The 13,951-nt window shown below is 46.0% G+C and overlaps 1 protein-coding gene across 1 annotated transcript; it reads left to right on the forward strand.

The window, feature by feature from the left end:
• The first annotated feature begins 4,314 nt into the window (after positions 1-4,314).
• On the forward strand, positions 4,315-13,700 carry ZP4 (zona pellucida glycoprotein 4). Its single transcript, XM_082407658.1, has 12 exons — positions 4,315-6,153; positions 6,435-6,556; positions 6,636-6,738; positions 8,090-8,242; positions 9,015-9,202; positions 9,741-9,838; positions 11,142-11,272; positions 11,455-11,644; positions 11,721-11,868; positions 12,179-12,254; positions 13,221-13,337; positions 13,553-13,700. Exons 1-12 carry the CDS (start codon positions 5,901-5,903, stop codon positions 13,654-13,656), a joined length of 1,683 nt encoding a protein of 560 aa, XP_082263784.1. The 5' UTR covers positions 4,315-5,900; the 3' UTR covers positions 13,657-13,700.
• The last annotated feature ends 251 nt before the right edge of the window (positions 13,701-13,951 follow it).

Raw genomic sequence — 13,951 nt, forward strand, 5'->3', positions numbered from 1 at the left:
GATCCACAGGGCATCCCAGAATATAAAAGAGCACAGGCCACAGCCCGGGGCAGGGTGGTGGGGGGAGCGGTGTGTGGAGTCAGAGCAGGTTTGGGAAACTTCAGAGGAGCTTTATATGACCAGCCACTGGGAAGAAGGGGGCCACTGGGACACATGGGCAGAGACAAGATCAGGGAGGGCTTGGGGGGGCCATGCTAAGGAGACTGGGTCTTCTCCTGGAGATAACAGGAAGTTTCCCTCACATGCTGAGTTAGCACAGAAACACAGGCTGGTGGCAAATAGGAAGCAGGTATTGCAAAACTGGCTCCTTCTAAAGCATGGATGCAGACCACTTATGAGATCAGAGTTCATTCATCTCAAAAATATGGTTTGAGCACTTGGGTAAGTAATATGGAGAATACAAAGATGAGTAAGACACATGCTTCAAGGACATTCAATCCAGAAAGGGAAAGTAGAGTCCTGAATTGCTGTTGTCACAAGAGGAATACACATAAAGAGTGTTGGTTTTCCGAACTAAGAAGGAGTTCTCTCCGGCTGGACGATCAGGAAATGCTTCATGGAGAAGAGGACTTGGAGGTTCTACCTTAAGGTGGTGGTTCTCAAGCCTGAGTGTGTGTCAGAATCACCTGGAAGGCTTAACCATGATGGGTCCCCCACCCAGAGTTTCTGATTCCCTAGATCAGGAGTGAGGCCCCCAAATTGGCAGACAGCTCTCCTAAGTCCCCAGGTGACGCTGGTCCTGCTCGTTCAGGGACAAGGCTTTGGAGAATCTTTGCCCTGCGTGACAGTGAGGGACTGCTCAAATAGAGGTAAGGCTGTGGGCATCCCATGAGGAGGAAACCGTGTATGTAAAGGCACATGGCTAGAAAAGCAAGGCTATATCCTGATTATGGTCAAGTTGGGGTAGAATATAAGACTTATGAGTATATAAGATACCATCAGGCACAACAAACTTGGTAAGTTAATTACCCAATCAACTCCAGTCAGCTGAGAGCAATTGTGCTAGAATAGCTATCAAGCATAAGGCAATGGCCAAGCCTATTCTTCAACTGTCCTAGCTCACCTGGTTTGCCCTGCTCTGAACTGAAACAGCCATTAGTACCAGTCAACTCAGCCGTTGTATGCATTTACCAATCCTTTTCATCTAAACAAAAAGGAATTTTAAAAATCCCTTTAGTTTAGCCAAAGCAAGATTGGAATGTTTAAAAGAACTTTTAACAAGGAAAGAAAAATTATAAAAGTAAAGAAACAGAGGCTTTCGCATACATTGAGTTCTCATGTCATTAAAAAAAAAAAGAAAAAAGAAAAAAGCCCCAAAGAAAGATTAATTTGGCTGATGCAGTTTTACATGGTTTGCAAGGTGTTTTGAGTTGAATTGTGCCTAAAGATACATTGAAGTCCTAGCCCAGTGAATGTGACCGGGTTCACCTCTTGGTGGGTGTTGAACCAAAAGACATAGCCAAGCCAGAGATTGGGAGAAGGAAGGATTTATTATTACTTGCAGCAAGGAAGAGAGCACCAGCCATCTTTCCCAAAGCAGTGTCTCCCTGAACAGCCAAATTGGGGAAGTTTTAAGCTAAGGGCACATGCATATTCATGAAGGGGATTGAGCAGAAGAGAACTCAGCATAAAATTGAGGCAGAGGTTGACAGAGTCCAAACTTTAGTTGATTGAAGTCAGAAGGGTCGACATCACCATTCCGTCCTCCACCTGGTTGGGGGCCTTAGTTCCTGCAGAACTCAAAGACAAGTGTCAGATTGTTACGTATATCCCTTGAGGAGGAACTAGGCCTCTGCTTTAATCATTGCACTCTTGTTTGACTGCCTTTTCTCTGTTCCTGCATTCCTTTGTTCCTTAAGATCATTGATTACTGAGACCTGTTCAAGGGCAGGCATTGTGGCCAGGCTTAGAACACAAAATGGCTTAGCCAAAATGGCTTCTCATTTCAAGAAAGCCATTCCTGGTTCTCTTTCTCTGGGAACCCCCTAACCTATCTGCTATCACACAAGAATGTGACCTTATTTGGAAATGGGGTGTTTATGGAGGTAATCAAGTTAAAATGGGGTAATTAGTGTGGACTCTTATCCAATACGACTGTTGTCCCTTTGAGCCTAATTCAAGAGGGGGGCATGCATTTCAGTAGACGCTGTACAGGCCAGAAATCTCACACCAAGTGTACCTGTAAATCCCCACCCCAAGGTCCTTAATTTTAGTTCTTTTTCTTTCTTTAGCAGTTTACTACCTCTTTCTTCGTCACCTAACTACTTACTTAACTACTCTTCCACCTCAAGAGAGAGCTAGCCACTACATTGCCGTTCCTCTCAAAGCCCAAAAGCCTATTCAGCCGGGGCGCCTCCTGCCTGAGGAAGAAGGAAGGATAGTTTCCCCTACTGGCGGTGGTCATGGTGACAGGAAGGGGTGGAGCAGGAGAGGCCAGACAAAATCAGAGCAGAGTCGGGGCTGGGCCGCCAGGGCAGGGGGTTGCCTGGCCCAGGCGGGAAGGAGGAAGTCGAAAGAAGACCTGGGGCTAGGACTCATCACCTCACAACTGACTCAGGCTCGCACTTTGTTCTTGCTTGCTGAGAAGGAAAACCATGTAAGTACTTGCAGTACATTGTCGGACGTCTTCCTTCAGAAGAGAAGTATCCTATTTCCACCACTTGCCGAGAACAGCTGGGTGCCCCCTAATTACTGATTAGCACACACAATGGTCTAATTGGTCCTCCATATTTGAGGGGTAATTTTGATTATTGCTTTTTCACACTTGATGAGAGTTTCCTGGGGCTTTGTTTATGTGATACCCCACCTTCCAGTCAGGAGGGCACACTCCAGTCACAGCAAGGGAGCCGCTGTCAATGCCAGGTCTCAAGGAACATGTGTCCAATGGCCAGAAAGCAGTAACAACCTTGGTATCTATCAAAACGCAGCCAGTCTCTAAAGAAATCGCCATGTGTGCCCATTTCCAATAAAGGGAGCATTAGTAAACCTGGCATAGCTATACCCTTGTTCTTTACTTTAAATCGAAACATTCAAATGTAACTCAAAGAAGGTATGCCCAGAGTGAGCAAGGTTTTCAGAAATCAGACTTTGCCTTTCCCCAGTAGCACAGGCTGTCCTTGCCCTCCCGTGTCTCGGGGACCCTCGGGGGCCAGTCCAGTGAATGAGGAATGAGCAGCGTGTGAGTCAGGGTTCTCCAGAGAAACGGAACAAGTAGGGGATAGAGAGGTATAGATATATATTTATTATGAGGAATTTGCTCACATGTTTATGGAGGCTGAGAAGTCCCACGATCTGCTGTCTACAAGCTGGGGACCCTGGAAAGCCAGGGGTATAATACAGTCCTTTGGTAGGTGACACAAAGTGGATCCTTAAATATGCCTATAAAACGTGAGTCAAATGAACACTGCAGTGATGACAGGGCTTTTGATAAGTCTCTACAATTTAAGTGATTTGTATTCTACCTGTAATCCCACTAAAATTATGATTTTTTACTTTTTTATTTTTTCTTTAATATTTATTTATTTATTTTTGGCTGCGTCGGTTCTTAGTTGCGGCACCCGGGATCTTTCGTTGTGGCACACAGGCTCTTCGTTGTGGTGCACGGGCTTCTCTCTAGTTGTGGCATGCACGCTCCAGAGCACGTGAGCTCCGTAGTTGTGGCGCGAGGGCTCAGTAGTTGTGGCACACGGGCTTAGTTGCCCTGCGGCATGCGGCATCTTAGTCCCCCGACCAGGAATCGAACGGGCTTCCCCTGCATTGCAAGACCGATTCTTAACCACTGGACCACCAGGGAAGTCCCCCACTAGAATTGTTTTTAAACGAGCGGATGATTTTAATATAAGAGAATGCTAAGAGCAGCATTTGCCCTTCCAGATTCAAAGGGCAGAGAGTTACTTTTGAGATAATCGGGGCTCCTTGAGGTGGGCCACACATTTTCAGTGCATTTTCTCTCCCGAAACCGAGTTGTGTCGTTGAATAAAGATGTCCTCAGAGGATTTAGTGCAGAAGTGAGCGTGGACTCACCTCATCTCAGCCCTGCTGGTGTCTCTTGGGATTCACCCTTGACCCTCTACATCCGCGTGACTGGTGTGAGCCTGGGGGGACTTCCAGATATCACAACATAGTTCCAGACTTTTATGTTTGTTTCCCAGCTGTGTAAACACATACCCTCACAAGGGAATGCAACCCCAGAAGTACAGGCTGCTCTTCAGACTCGCCACCGAGCCAAGGAGTCCATTGCTTGGCACTTGCTTTCTTTTCACCTCCCATCTCACCTTTATTTCCCAAGCACATAGACTTGTCTTGTTAACGATTATGCAGCAAGGTTTGTAATAAGCACTATCCATACGTAATTTAATCGAACAGAAACCTGTTCGTTATAATAATACCTCCCCTGTGAGGTAGGTGTTATTATCCCCGTTGTACAGATGTAAGACTCGTAACTCATTGACAGAGGTCACCGAGCTAGTAAGTAATGACTCAGAATTTATACCCAGATTCACCCATTGCCAAAATCCACATAACCGCTATTCTATACTGCCTGCAAGTTTTAGCAAAATAGGTAAACTTTCCCATATTTTTCACTACTTTAGGGAGCAGCATTCATAAGTCCAGTGGGGAGACTGGCCGTTCAGCTCCTGAGGCATCACACACAAGTCCAACCCTCATCCTTTTTTTTTTTTTTTTTTTATTGAATGAAAGATTCTTGAAATTCTATACTGCTTTACAGTTTTCAGAAGTTTCACACAGATGATTTCATATAATCTCATAATAACTTTTTTCCCCCTATCCCTATATTGCCCCTTCCTCCTTCCCCCTCCCCACTGGTAACCACTAGTTTGTTCTCTATATCTGTGAGTCTGCTGCTTTTTTGTTTTATTCACTAGTTTGTTGTATTCCTCTTCATTCTTATACTTACTCACATGTATAATGACTTGAAGAAAAAACACCTAAATATTGTGAGTTTGAGCTCATCACAAAGGAAATGAATCTGTGCCAGTGAGGTTGGGAAACCACATTTTCAAGGGGGTTAGCCTTAGGACATGGCCACTAATGAAAGCGAATTCATTGATTCATTCTTTCCCCAGTAAACACTGAGTACACACTGTCTAAGGCTTTCAGGATGCAATGAAAAATAAAACATCGGTCCCTGCCCTCAAGTGCTTCTAGTAGGGACACTGAGTAAATAAGAGGCCATTAAAATCCAATGTGGTAAGTCCTGTGAGCAAGTAAATGGGATGTGATGGGCTAGTGGCCAAACCCAAACCAGACAGAGATGTTGGAAAACCACATCCCATCCCTGAGGGCAGAGTCCAGCATTTCCTCAGTGTTGTTTGTCACCACATGGTTAAATGAGTTGTGCAATTTCCCCGGGGAAGACACAGGCTTATTTGTTCGCTTTTATCAGTTGAAGAGAATTATGGATACCTGGTTACACGTTCCCAGTGCTCTGACAAAGATTCTTAGTCAACTTGGGAAAATTGTTCCTATCATAAATATTAGGCTAAATACAATCAAAAGAACACACCTGCCAGGAGATATTCCCAATTTACAGATGAGAATACTGAGATTCTGAGAGGTAGTAACTTACCCAGTTCATACAGCTCATAAGTGGCAGAGCTAGGATTTACACCCAAATATGCAAGCTTCTAAAGGAAGGTCAGTAAGCTAGTAAAATAAGTGCTACACTGAGCAACCGGGAGAAAGCCTCTCTTAGCTAAAAGGCACCACATTGTTCCTGGTCTCTGAAGACCACCTGATTTCGATGTTTAAAGTGCTGCAGCTGCAGACTGTGGCCTAAAGTGAATGAAGCTGGAGGAATCACCCTTTCCAAAGGGGTCCCACCTGCATGCTACATAGACGTGCACCTGAAACCAGCTTTCCCTCTGTATATAAAGGGCATGGGGAGTGCGGGCTCTCGGGAGAGGAAGTGCAGGACCGGAAGCGCGGTCAGTCAGGCTTCCGGCGACGCTGCTATGTGGCTGCTGCGATCCCTCTGGCTCTGGTTTCCACTGTCTGTTGCTCTGAGTGGCCAGCGTGAGCCCGAGGCACCAGGTTATCCCGGTGGACTCCGCTGTGGGCTAAGGAGCTTGCAGTTCACCATAAACCTTCTCAGCCAGGAGACAGCAACCCCTCCTGCACTGGTAGCTTGGGGTAGGTTTGAAGGCTGAGCCAGGCAATGGCGTGTCTCCTCTACTGCCTACAACTGCCCTCTGCTTCCTGTCCTGATGCTTCCCCCCTTTGCTAAACTCTGCCGCTTCTCTCTATAGAACGAATCTTTTAAAATGTAGCTTTGCTTCTGAATCTGATTCCCCTTTTGTTCCTCTTTTCTTGGCAGCTGTCCCTGGGGTCTAAGGCAAAGCTGGCAGTCCTTTCCCAGCACTGGTGACGGTGGTGACCGACCATCTGTGCTTTCCCCCCTTCCCCGCCCCCAGATAATCGCGGGCTGCCGCACAGGCTGCAGAATGACTCTGAGTGTGGCACCTGGGTGAGCGAGGGCCCTGGCAGCTCCCTGCTGGTGGACGTGTCCTACAGCGGCTGCTATGTCACTGAGTGGGTGAGTACGACCCAGTCCTCAGGAACGCTGAGGCACCTGTGCCACCATCCGGGCTGACTCCCGGGGCGTGTCTCTCCAGGACTCCCACTACATCATGCCGGTTGGAGTTGAAGGAGCAGATGCGGGTGGACGCAGGACGGTTACAGAGACAAAGCTGTTCAGGTGTCCCATGGATCTCCCAGGTAAGGGCTGGAAACTTCCAGGTTCTGGGTGGTATGGAGCTGCCTGGAAGATGCCCTCAGGCATCTTCTACCTGCTGTGTGCAGTGACCCCAGGCACCCATGGAGGACTGTCTTCTAATTCTCCCCTCCACGGGAGACCTTAGGATAACCGCCACCTGAGCGACGACTTGGGGCCCAGGCACTGTGGGTGGTGCTGCGCGTGTCACCTATAATCCCAGCCCAGCGCTGTGAGCCCTATTGCTGGCCCCCAGCAGGGAGTTTACCAAGTGCCCCTCACTGGTAGGTGGCAGAGCTGGGATTCAACCAAGAGTTATCCCAGGACCAGAGCTCCCCTCGCCTTGAAGGGTAGGGAAGGAAGCTGAAGTTATCAAGGAGACTCGGCAAATGCCTTCAAGAAGCAGACTGCGCTGAGAATAGGGCTCAGCCCCTTCAGCTAGGGGCGCTACTCGATTACTTAACTGGGTAATTAATAGGAAGTATGACACCAACTCAACTCCAGCAAATCTTGCCTTGCCACCTGCGAGCCCTACCTCAGTCATAAGAGTCGAATTTGTAATTCTTCACACCTGCCTTGTTAGGCTATAGCCACTGGGGTAATAGTGATAAAATATAGGATCATAGGCCTCACTCCCCACCTACTGAATCAGAACTGCATTTCAAAATGATGGTAATTTAGAGTACACTAAGATTGAGAAGTGCCTTTTAAAGAACAGAATTAAGAATTCTTTATTTTTAACGTCTTTATTGGAGTATAATTGCTTTACAATGGTGTGTTAGTTTCTGCTGTATAACAAAGTGAATCAGCTATACGTATACATATATTCCCATATCTCCTCCCTCTCGCGTCTTCCTCCCACCCTCCCTTTCCCACCCCTTTAGGTGGTCACAGAGCACCGAGCTGATCTCCCTGTGCTATGCGGCTGCTTCCCACTAGCTATCTATTTTACATTTGGTAGTGTATATATGTCCGTGCCACTCTCTCACTTCGTCCCAGCTTACCCTTCCCCCTCCCCATGTCCTCAAGTCCATTGTCTACGTCTACATCTTTATTCCTGTCCTGCCCCTAGGTTCATCAGAACCATAAGAATTCTTTACTTGAATAAAAAAGTTGAGTCTCACTGCTTCTTCCAGTCTTACTGGTATTTCTTCCAAAGAGGACTCCTTTCAGGGGACTCCTATAAGGTGATCTAATAGTTAACTTTCTAACTCAGATATAATCTCTAGTATGTATATATCCCTTTCAATCATGTAGATATCTATGGGAATTGAATGTTAATGCTTTGTAATGAAATGGTCTCTTCTTAAAGACCAAACTTTGTTACTTAATGTTGCTCTTCTCTGCAAAATCTAGCCCTAGACATCCCAAATGGTGGCCTCTGCGACTCTGTCCCAGTGTGGGACAGACTGCCATGTGCTCCTTCACCCATCACTCAAGGAGACTGCAAGCAGCTAGGCTGCTGCTATGATTCTGAAGAGGTCAATTCCTGTTACTACGGAAACACAGGTGAGTCACTGTGTCTTTGAAATCAGCTGAAGAAAAGTGCCTGCAATTACCATTAACTAAACCCAGAGGAGGGTTATCTCCCCCACCCCCATCCAGAAGGCAAATACTAAAGATGACCAAAGATTGATGTATAAGCAACACCTCCTAGAACACTTGACTAAGTGACAGAGCTTTCTACAGTCTTCCATTGTCTATTCTCCTAGAATCCAATGTAGAGCAAGTAACGCTCAATGAACTCAAGAAGCTAAGTCTGTGTGCAAGATGCTAATTGACAGAAACTTAACCAATTCCCAAGAAATAGCCACTGGTGGCTGATTGTCCAGAGAGCTTTATTTCAAAAGATGATTATTTGTCCCAAACCGTGCTCCAAGTTTTTCCCATGAAAAAAAAAAAAAAAGACCCTCATTAAACACCTAGATGCCACACTCAGTTATATGCTCTGAATTCTAGCTGATCAGTAAAACAAAGCAGGTACGGCTGTCCCCATTCTACAGATGAAGTTGATGCAAGGAGGTTAAATACTCTCCTTGAGGCCACACAGTAAGTGGTGGAGGCAAGATTCAAACCCAAGTGACCATGCAGAGCCTTGATGAAGCTCTGGATGGCTGAACATGCATCAAGGTCACTAGCTGGGAATGCAGCTTTTCTAGGAGTGGGGGGAGAGGAGGGCGGGGAATTTAAAAGAACTAAACTAAATAATTAGACTCTTGTCTGGCTGGCTCGGTAACAAGCGAGATGACCTGCCTTCAGCACAGTCGCTCTGGTGTTTCAGTGACCGCACGCTGTACCCAGGACGGCCACTTCTCCATCGCTGTGTCTCGGAATGTGACCTCGCCCCCACTGCTGCTGAATTCTGTGCACTTGGCCTTCAGGAATGACAGTGAATGTAAACCTGCGACGGCAACACACACCTTTGTCCTGTTCCGGTTTCCGTTTACTGCCTGTGGTACTACAAAATGGGTGAGAAGAGCTGACCTTGGGCTCTGTTCCTGACTTGAAGTTGGGTAGGAATGCCCTAGTGATGGGGGGAGAACTGGAATAGCTTAGCCGTGACTACTGCTTGGTGCGTAGGATGGTCTCTAGGACAGAGAGGGCTTCATCACTGAGAAAGCCGAAGCCTCCCCAGGGCACTCGGCTAAGTCATCCCACCTGCACTCCAGCGAGGGGCTAGCACCTCTTACCACACTGTAGAAGAACAAATAACAGGTTCTTCCCACTGCACTGCCCTGGGAAACGAGCAGGGAGGTCAGCTGAGGTCGGTGGTATTTCTGGCTGCCTCATCTGAGTACTCCTAAGCCTCTTCCTGCCCCTTTGTCCTGAAAGTAAGGTGAAGTGATAACTTGCCAGCTAGTCAGTGCCACCTGCTCTTGCCTCCACTCACGTTTTGAAAAATGCAACCTGTAATAGGGCAGCCTTGCTGAGCACCGAACAAAGCAAATGATGAGTGAAGCAGCATCTGGCTTGCAGGAGTGACAAGACTCTTCACCTGCCCTTGTAGATCACTGGAAACCAGGCAGTATATGAAAACGAGCTGGTTGCAACTCGGGATGTGAGAACTTGGAGCCGTGGTTCTATCACCCGAGACAGTATCTTCAGGTAAGGGTCTTAGTTAACCTGACCTTGCTTGACCAGAATGCCTGACTTCCCTTCTCGCATAAAGCAGGAGTTTTAGAGTAAACATGAATCCAGAAATGACCATCTCCTCATGACAGGAGAATCTCAACTGCCTTGGTTGTCCGATCTCACTTACCATTATTTGATCCAATAGCCCTGCGTTACTGCCACCAACTTGATCCTAAGCCTCAAACTTACCTGACTTCTAATTCATTTCACGGGTCTTTTGTTTCTCACTCTGGTCTCTTCCTTCTACCTCCACTGTCTAAGCTGTAGCAAAATGAATCCCTTTAAAACCTTAGCCAGCATACTTAAAGCTTTCTCTTTGTCTTCCTAGAGCTTAAGCTTAACATCGTGAGCATAACTTGCAGGGCCCTGCATGAAACTGCTACTACTTCTCCAGCCTAATCTTTCTCAATCCTTCCCTCACTATTCACTAACCCCAGACTGTGCTTCTGGAGTATTCAGTGGCCCTCAAACTTCTTGCCTCCGTACTTTTCTCTCTATCTCTCAGTTACTTTTATCAAATCCCCTGCAACATCTTCCCTGACTACCCCCTCCTCAGAAGGTACGTTTTTCCCATAGTACCATATCTATTTCTTAATTGAAGTATAGTTGATTTACAATGTTTTAATTTCTGCTGTACAACAAAGGGATTCGGTTATATATATTTTTCATATTTTCCATTATGGTTTGTTACAGGATATTGAATATAGTTCCATGTGCTGTACAGTAGGACCTTATTTATCCAGTCTCTATGTAATAGCATCTGCTAATCCCAAACTCCCAATCCATCCCTCCCCCACTTTCCCTTCCCCTTCCCCTTGGCAACCACAAGTCTGTTCTCTGTCTGTGAGTCTGTTTCTGTTTCATAGATAAGTTCATTTGTGTCCTATTTTAGATTCCACATGTAAATGATATCATATGATATTTGTCTTTGTGTCTGATTTCACTTAGTATGACCATCTGTGGGTCCATCCATGTTGCTGCAAATGGCATCATTTCATTCTTTTTTATGGCTGAGTAGTGTTCCATTGTATCTACCGCATGTTTATCCATTCATCTGTTGACCATGTCTATTTCTTGTATGGTTTTTATATCAAACTCTCAAACACTGATCTTGTTTACATATCAGTCTCCCCAATGATAGCTCTCACAAGGCCAGAATCACACAACACGTTTATAAACTTGTTCCAACACCTAGCACTTAATAGTTCCTCAAACCTTAAAGAGGTGGCATGGTCCACCCCCCCAGGATAGTAGCTAAAATCTTATTTTTCTGCAGGCTTCGAATCAGTTGTAGCTACTCTGCAAGCAGCAGTGCTCTTCCAGTTAATGTCCAGGTTTTTACTCTCCCACCACCCCTTCCTGAGACCCAGCCTGGACACCTCACTCTGGAACTTCAGATTGCCAAAGGTAAGACCCTCTTTTGTGGAGTATCTGGCCTCTAGTCCAAGTCTTGTCACTTCTCTGGGCGTCAAGACCCTACCTTGGTAACAAGATACTTGCCAGAGGTGTTTATGTGGGTGATGGTCTATCTCAAGCCACCTAGAGGTTCCAATCTCTTTACTGCTTCAACTTGTTTTGGCCTCTTGCAGACAAACACTATAGCTCCTACTACACTGCTAGTGACTACCCAGTGGTGAAGTTGCTTCGGGATCCCATCTACGTGGAAGTCTCTATCCAACACAGAACAGACCCCAGTCTAGAGCTGCGCCTACACCAGTGTTGGGCCACCCCCAGCACAAACGCCCTGCTCCAGCCCCAGTGGCCCATGCTGGTAAATGGGTAAGTGGCTTTTTCTTGCACCTGTGTTAAACACCCTCCACGAAGCCCATCTTGACTGCTGGATATCCTTGCTTAGATGCCCCTACACTGGAGACAACTATCAGACCAAACTGATCCCCGTCCGGAGAGCCTTGGACCTGGCGTTTCCTTCTCACCACCAGCGCTTCAGCATTTCCACCTTCAGTTTCGTGGACTCAGCGGCAAAGCAGGCACTCAAGGGACCGGTACGATGCCACCTTCTGTGGTCTTCAGCAGGGCTCTAAACCCCCCAGCTCAAGTGTTCTCACACTGTACCCCTCTTCAGCCGAAGTGGCCCTTAAACATTGGTTGTTGGTACTGCTTTGGACCAATCAAAGGATGCCAATGGCATGTGTGACCTGTCAACTAGAATCGAGTATTTTAGTGATTCTGTGATGTCAGCTTGGTTTTTCAGGATTTTCTGAAACTTCTTGATTTCTTCCTGGGGGAGATAAAGCAGGTTTGAAGACTTATCATGACGTGTTACACCATGATCCCAATTCTGTTGGCTCCCAGGTGTATCTGCACTGCAGTGCATCGGTCTGCCAGCCTGCTGGGACACCATCCTGTGTGACAACCTGTCCTGCCAGACGTAAGTTTCCAAGCTGTCTACACCAGAGGACAGATTTCAGTGTATTTGGCGTCCCAGAGCAAACCTTCTTTAGCCTGTGGCAAATGAGTCAAACCGAAGATTCATCTTATTAACGAGGCTTCCTTAAGTACTTTCATGATGCAGTAGAACAGAAATACAACTAGTTTCCTAGAATTGCAGGCCTTCTAAATATAAGCTATAAATCCTGAAAACTCTCAGCTTTAGCTTTTCTCCATATAAATTTTGCCTTAGCCAGGAGTCAAATGGGTTCACAGCCTATAATCTAATAAGACATTTCTGGTCTATCCAGATATAAATGGTAGACCTCTATACTTGCCTGAGGGCTTACAGGTGGAATAGGATTGCAGACTTAGAGTTATGTGCTCTGATGATCAGGCCCGATGCTCATACAGCTGTGTACTCCACCTGATCCCACAGATCGTACCTGGCTCCTGAATTAATGGGGATTCATGACCCCTGAAGCTTTAAGTCCCTTATGTCAAAAAAAAACCACCTCATAGTATTTTTCATAACTATCATCTAATAGATTAAATATTGAACATCCAACTGCAATGACACATACACTTGTATACATATATGTCTATAAAAACTAAAACTTTGAAAGTTCAAAGATCTACAACTGGCAGTAGAAATAGGATTCAAACAGAGCTCTGCTATTAGTGTCTTACCAGGTACCTTTATATCATAGGGTCTCAGTACTAAGATACAACTGTTTAAGCATCTCTACGTAAGAAGAATGACAGTTTGGGGATAGTCCAAAGTCATCATTTCTCCGAAAGTGTTAATACAAATGAGCAAGTCTGAGACTTTGTATCGAACACATTGAGGTTTTTCTTGAGGCCCATGGAACAGAGCTATCCATACTAAGGGACCTGGCACTATTTTAGACTCCTTAACCGCTCACACCACATGTACTAACAAATCCCTAACTCATCTCTCCAACAGGAAGAAGAAGCTCTGACATCCATTTTCAGAACAGCACTGCTAGCATTTCTAGCCAGGGCCCCATGATTTTACTCCAAGCCACTCCGGACTCTTCAGAAAAGCTCCGTAAATACTCAAGTGAGTGGAAGGAGACCTCCAGGAGGTCCCGTATCTGAACCATTGGTCAAACCAAAGCTACTTGCTCACCCCTGCTTCCCTTACTGATTTGGCCAATGTGAACCTCAAAAGGAATTGTCTAGTTTTTTTTCCTGTAGCTCAAGACTGGCAGTCTTTATTAGGATGTAGAATCTCTTGATTTTCAGCATGCATTAATCTACCTTTCCATCCTCCAGGGTCTCCTTTAGACTCCCAAGCTCTGTGGGTGGCTGGCCTTTCTGGAACCTTAATCATTGGAGCCTTGTTAGTGTCCTACCTGGCCATCAGGAAACGGAGATGAGTTACTCAGACCAAATGTGTTAATAAAACCAGATTGCACTGCTAGCCTGTGCTCAGCTTCTCATTTGAAAGGTAAAAAGTAATTTCTTTACACTAGCTCATCTACTGTTAGCGTCACCTCTTTCCAGCTTGGGGTAATTTTTTCTTCTGCAGCCCTCCTATCTTCTGAAGAGAACATTTCAGTAGAATTTCATAGTTGGTTGACAACTCAAACAGAATCTACAAGAACTTAGTATCTCAGGCTTAGCAGACCTTTTACAAGTTTGTGAGGGTGTAGAACAAAACTCTTCCACAAA

This window comes from Balaenoptera borealis (genome assembly GCF_965194805.1).
Source record: "Balaenoptera borealis genome assembly, chromosome: 10".
NCBI classification, from domain to species: domain Eukaryota; kingdom Metazoa; phylum Chordata; class Mammalia; order Artiodactyla; family Balaenopteridae; genus Balaenoptera; species Balaenoptera borealis.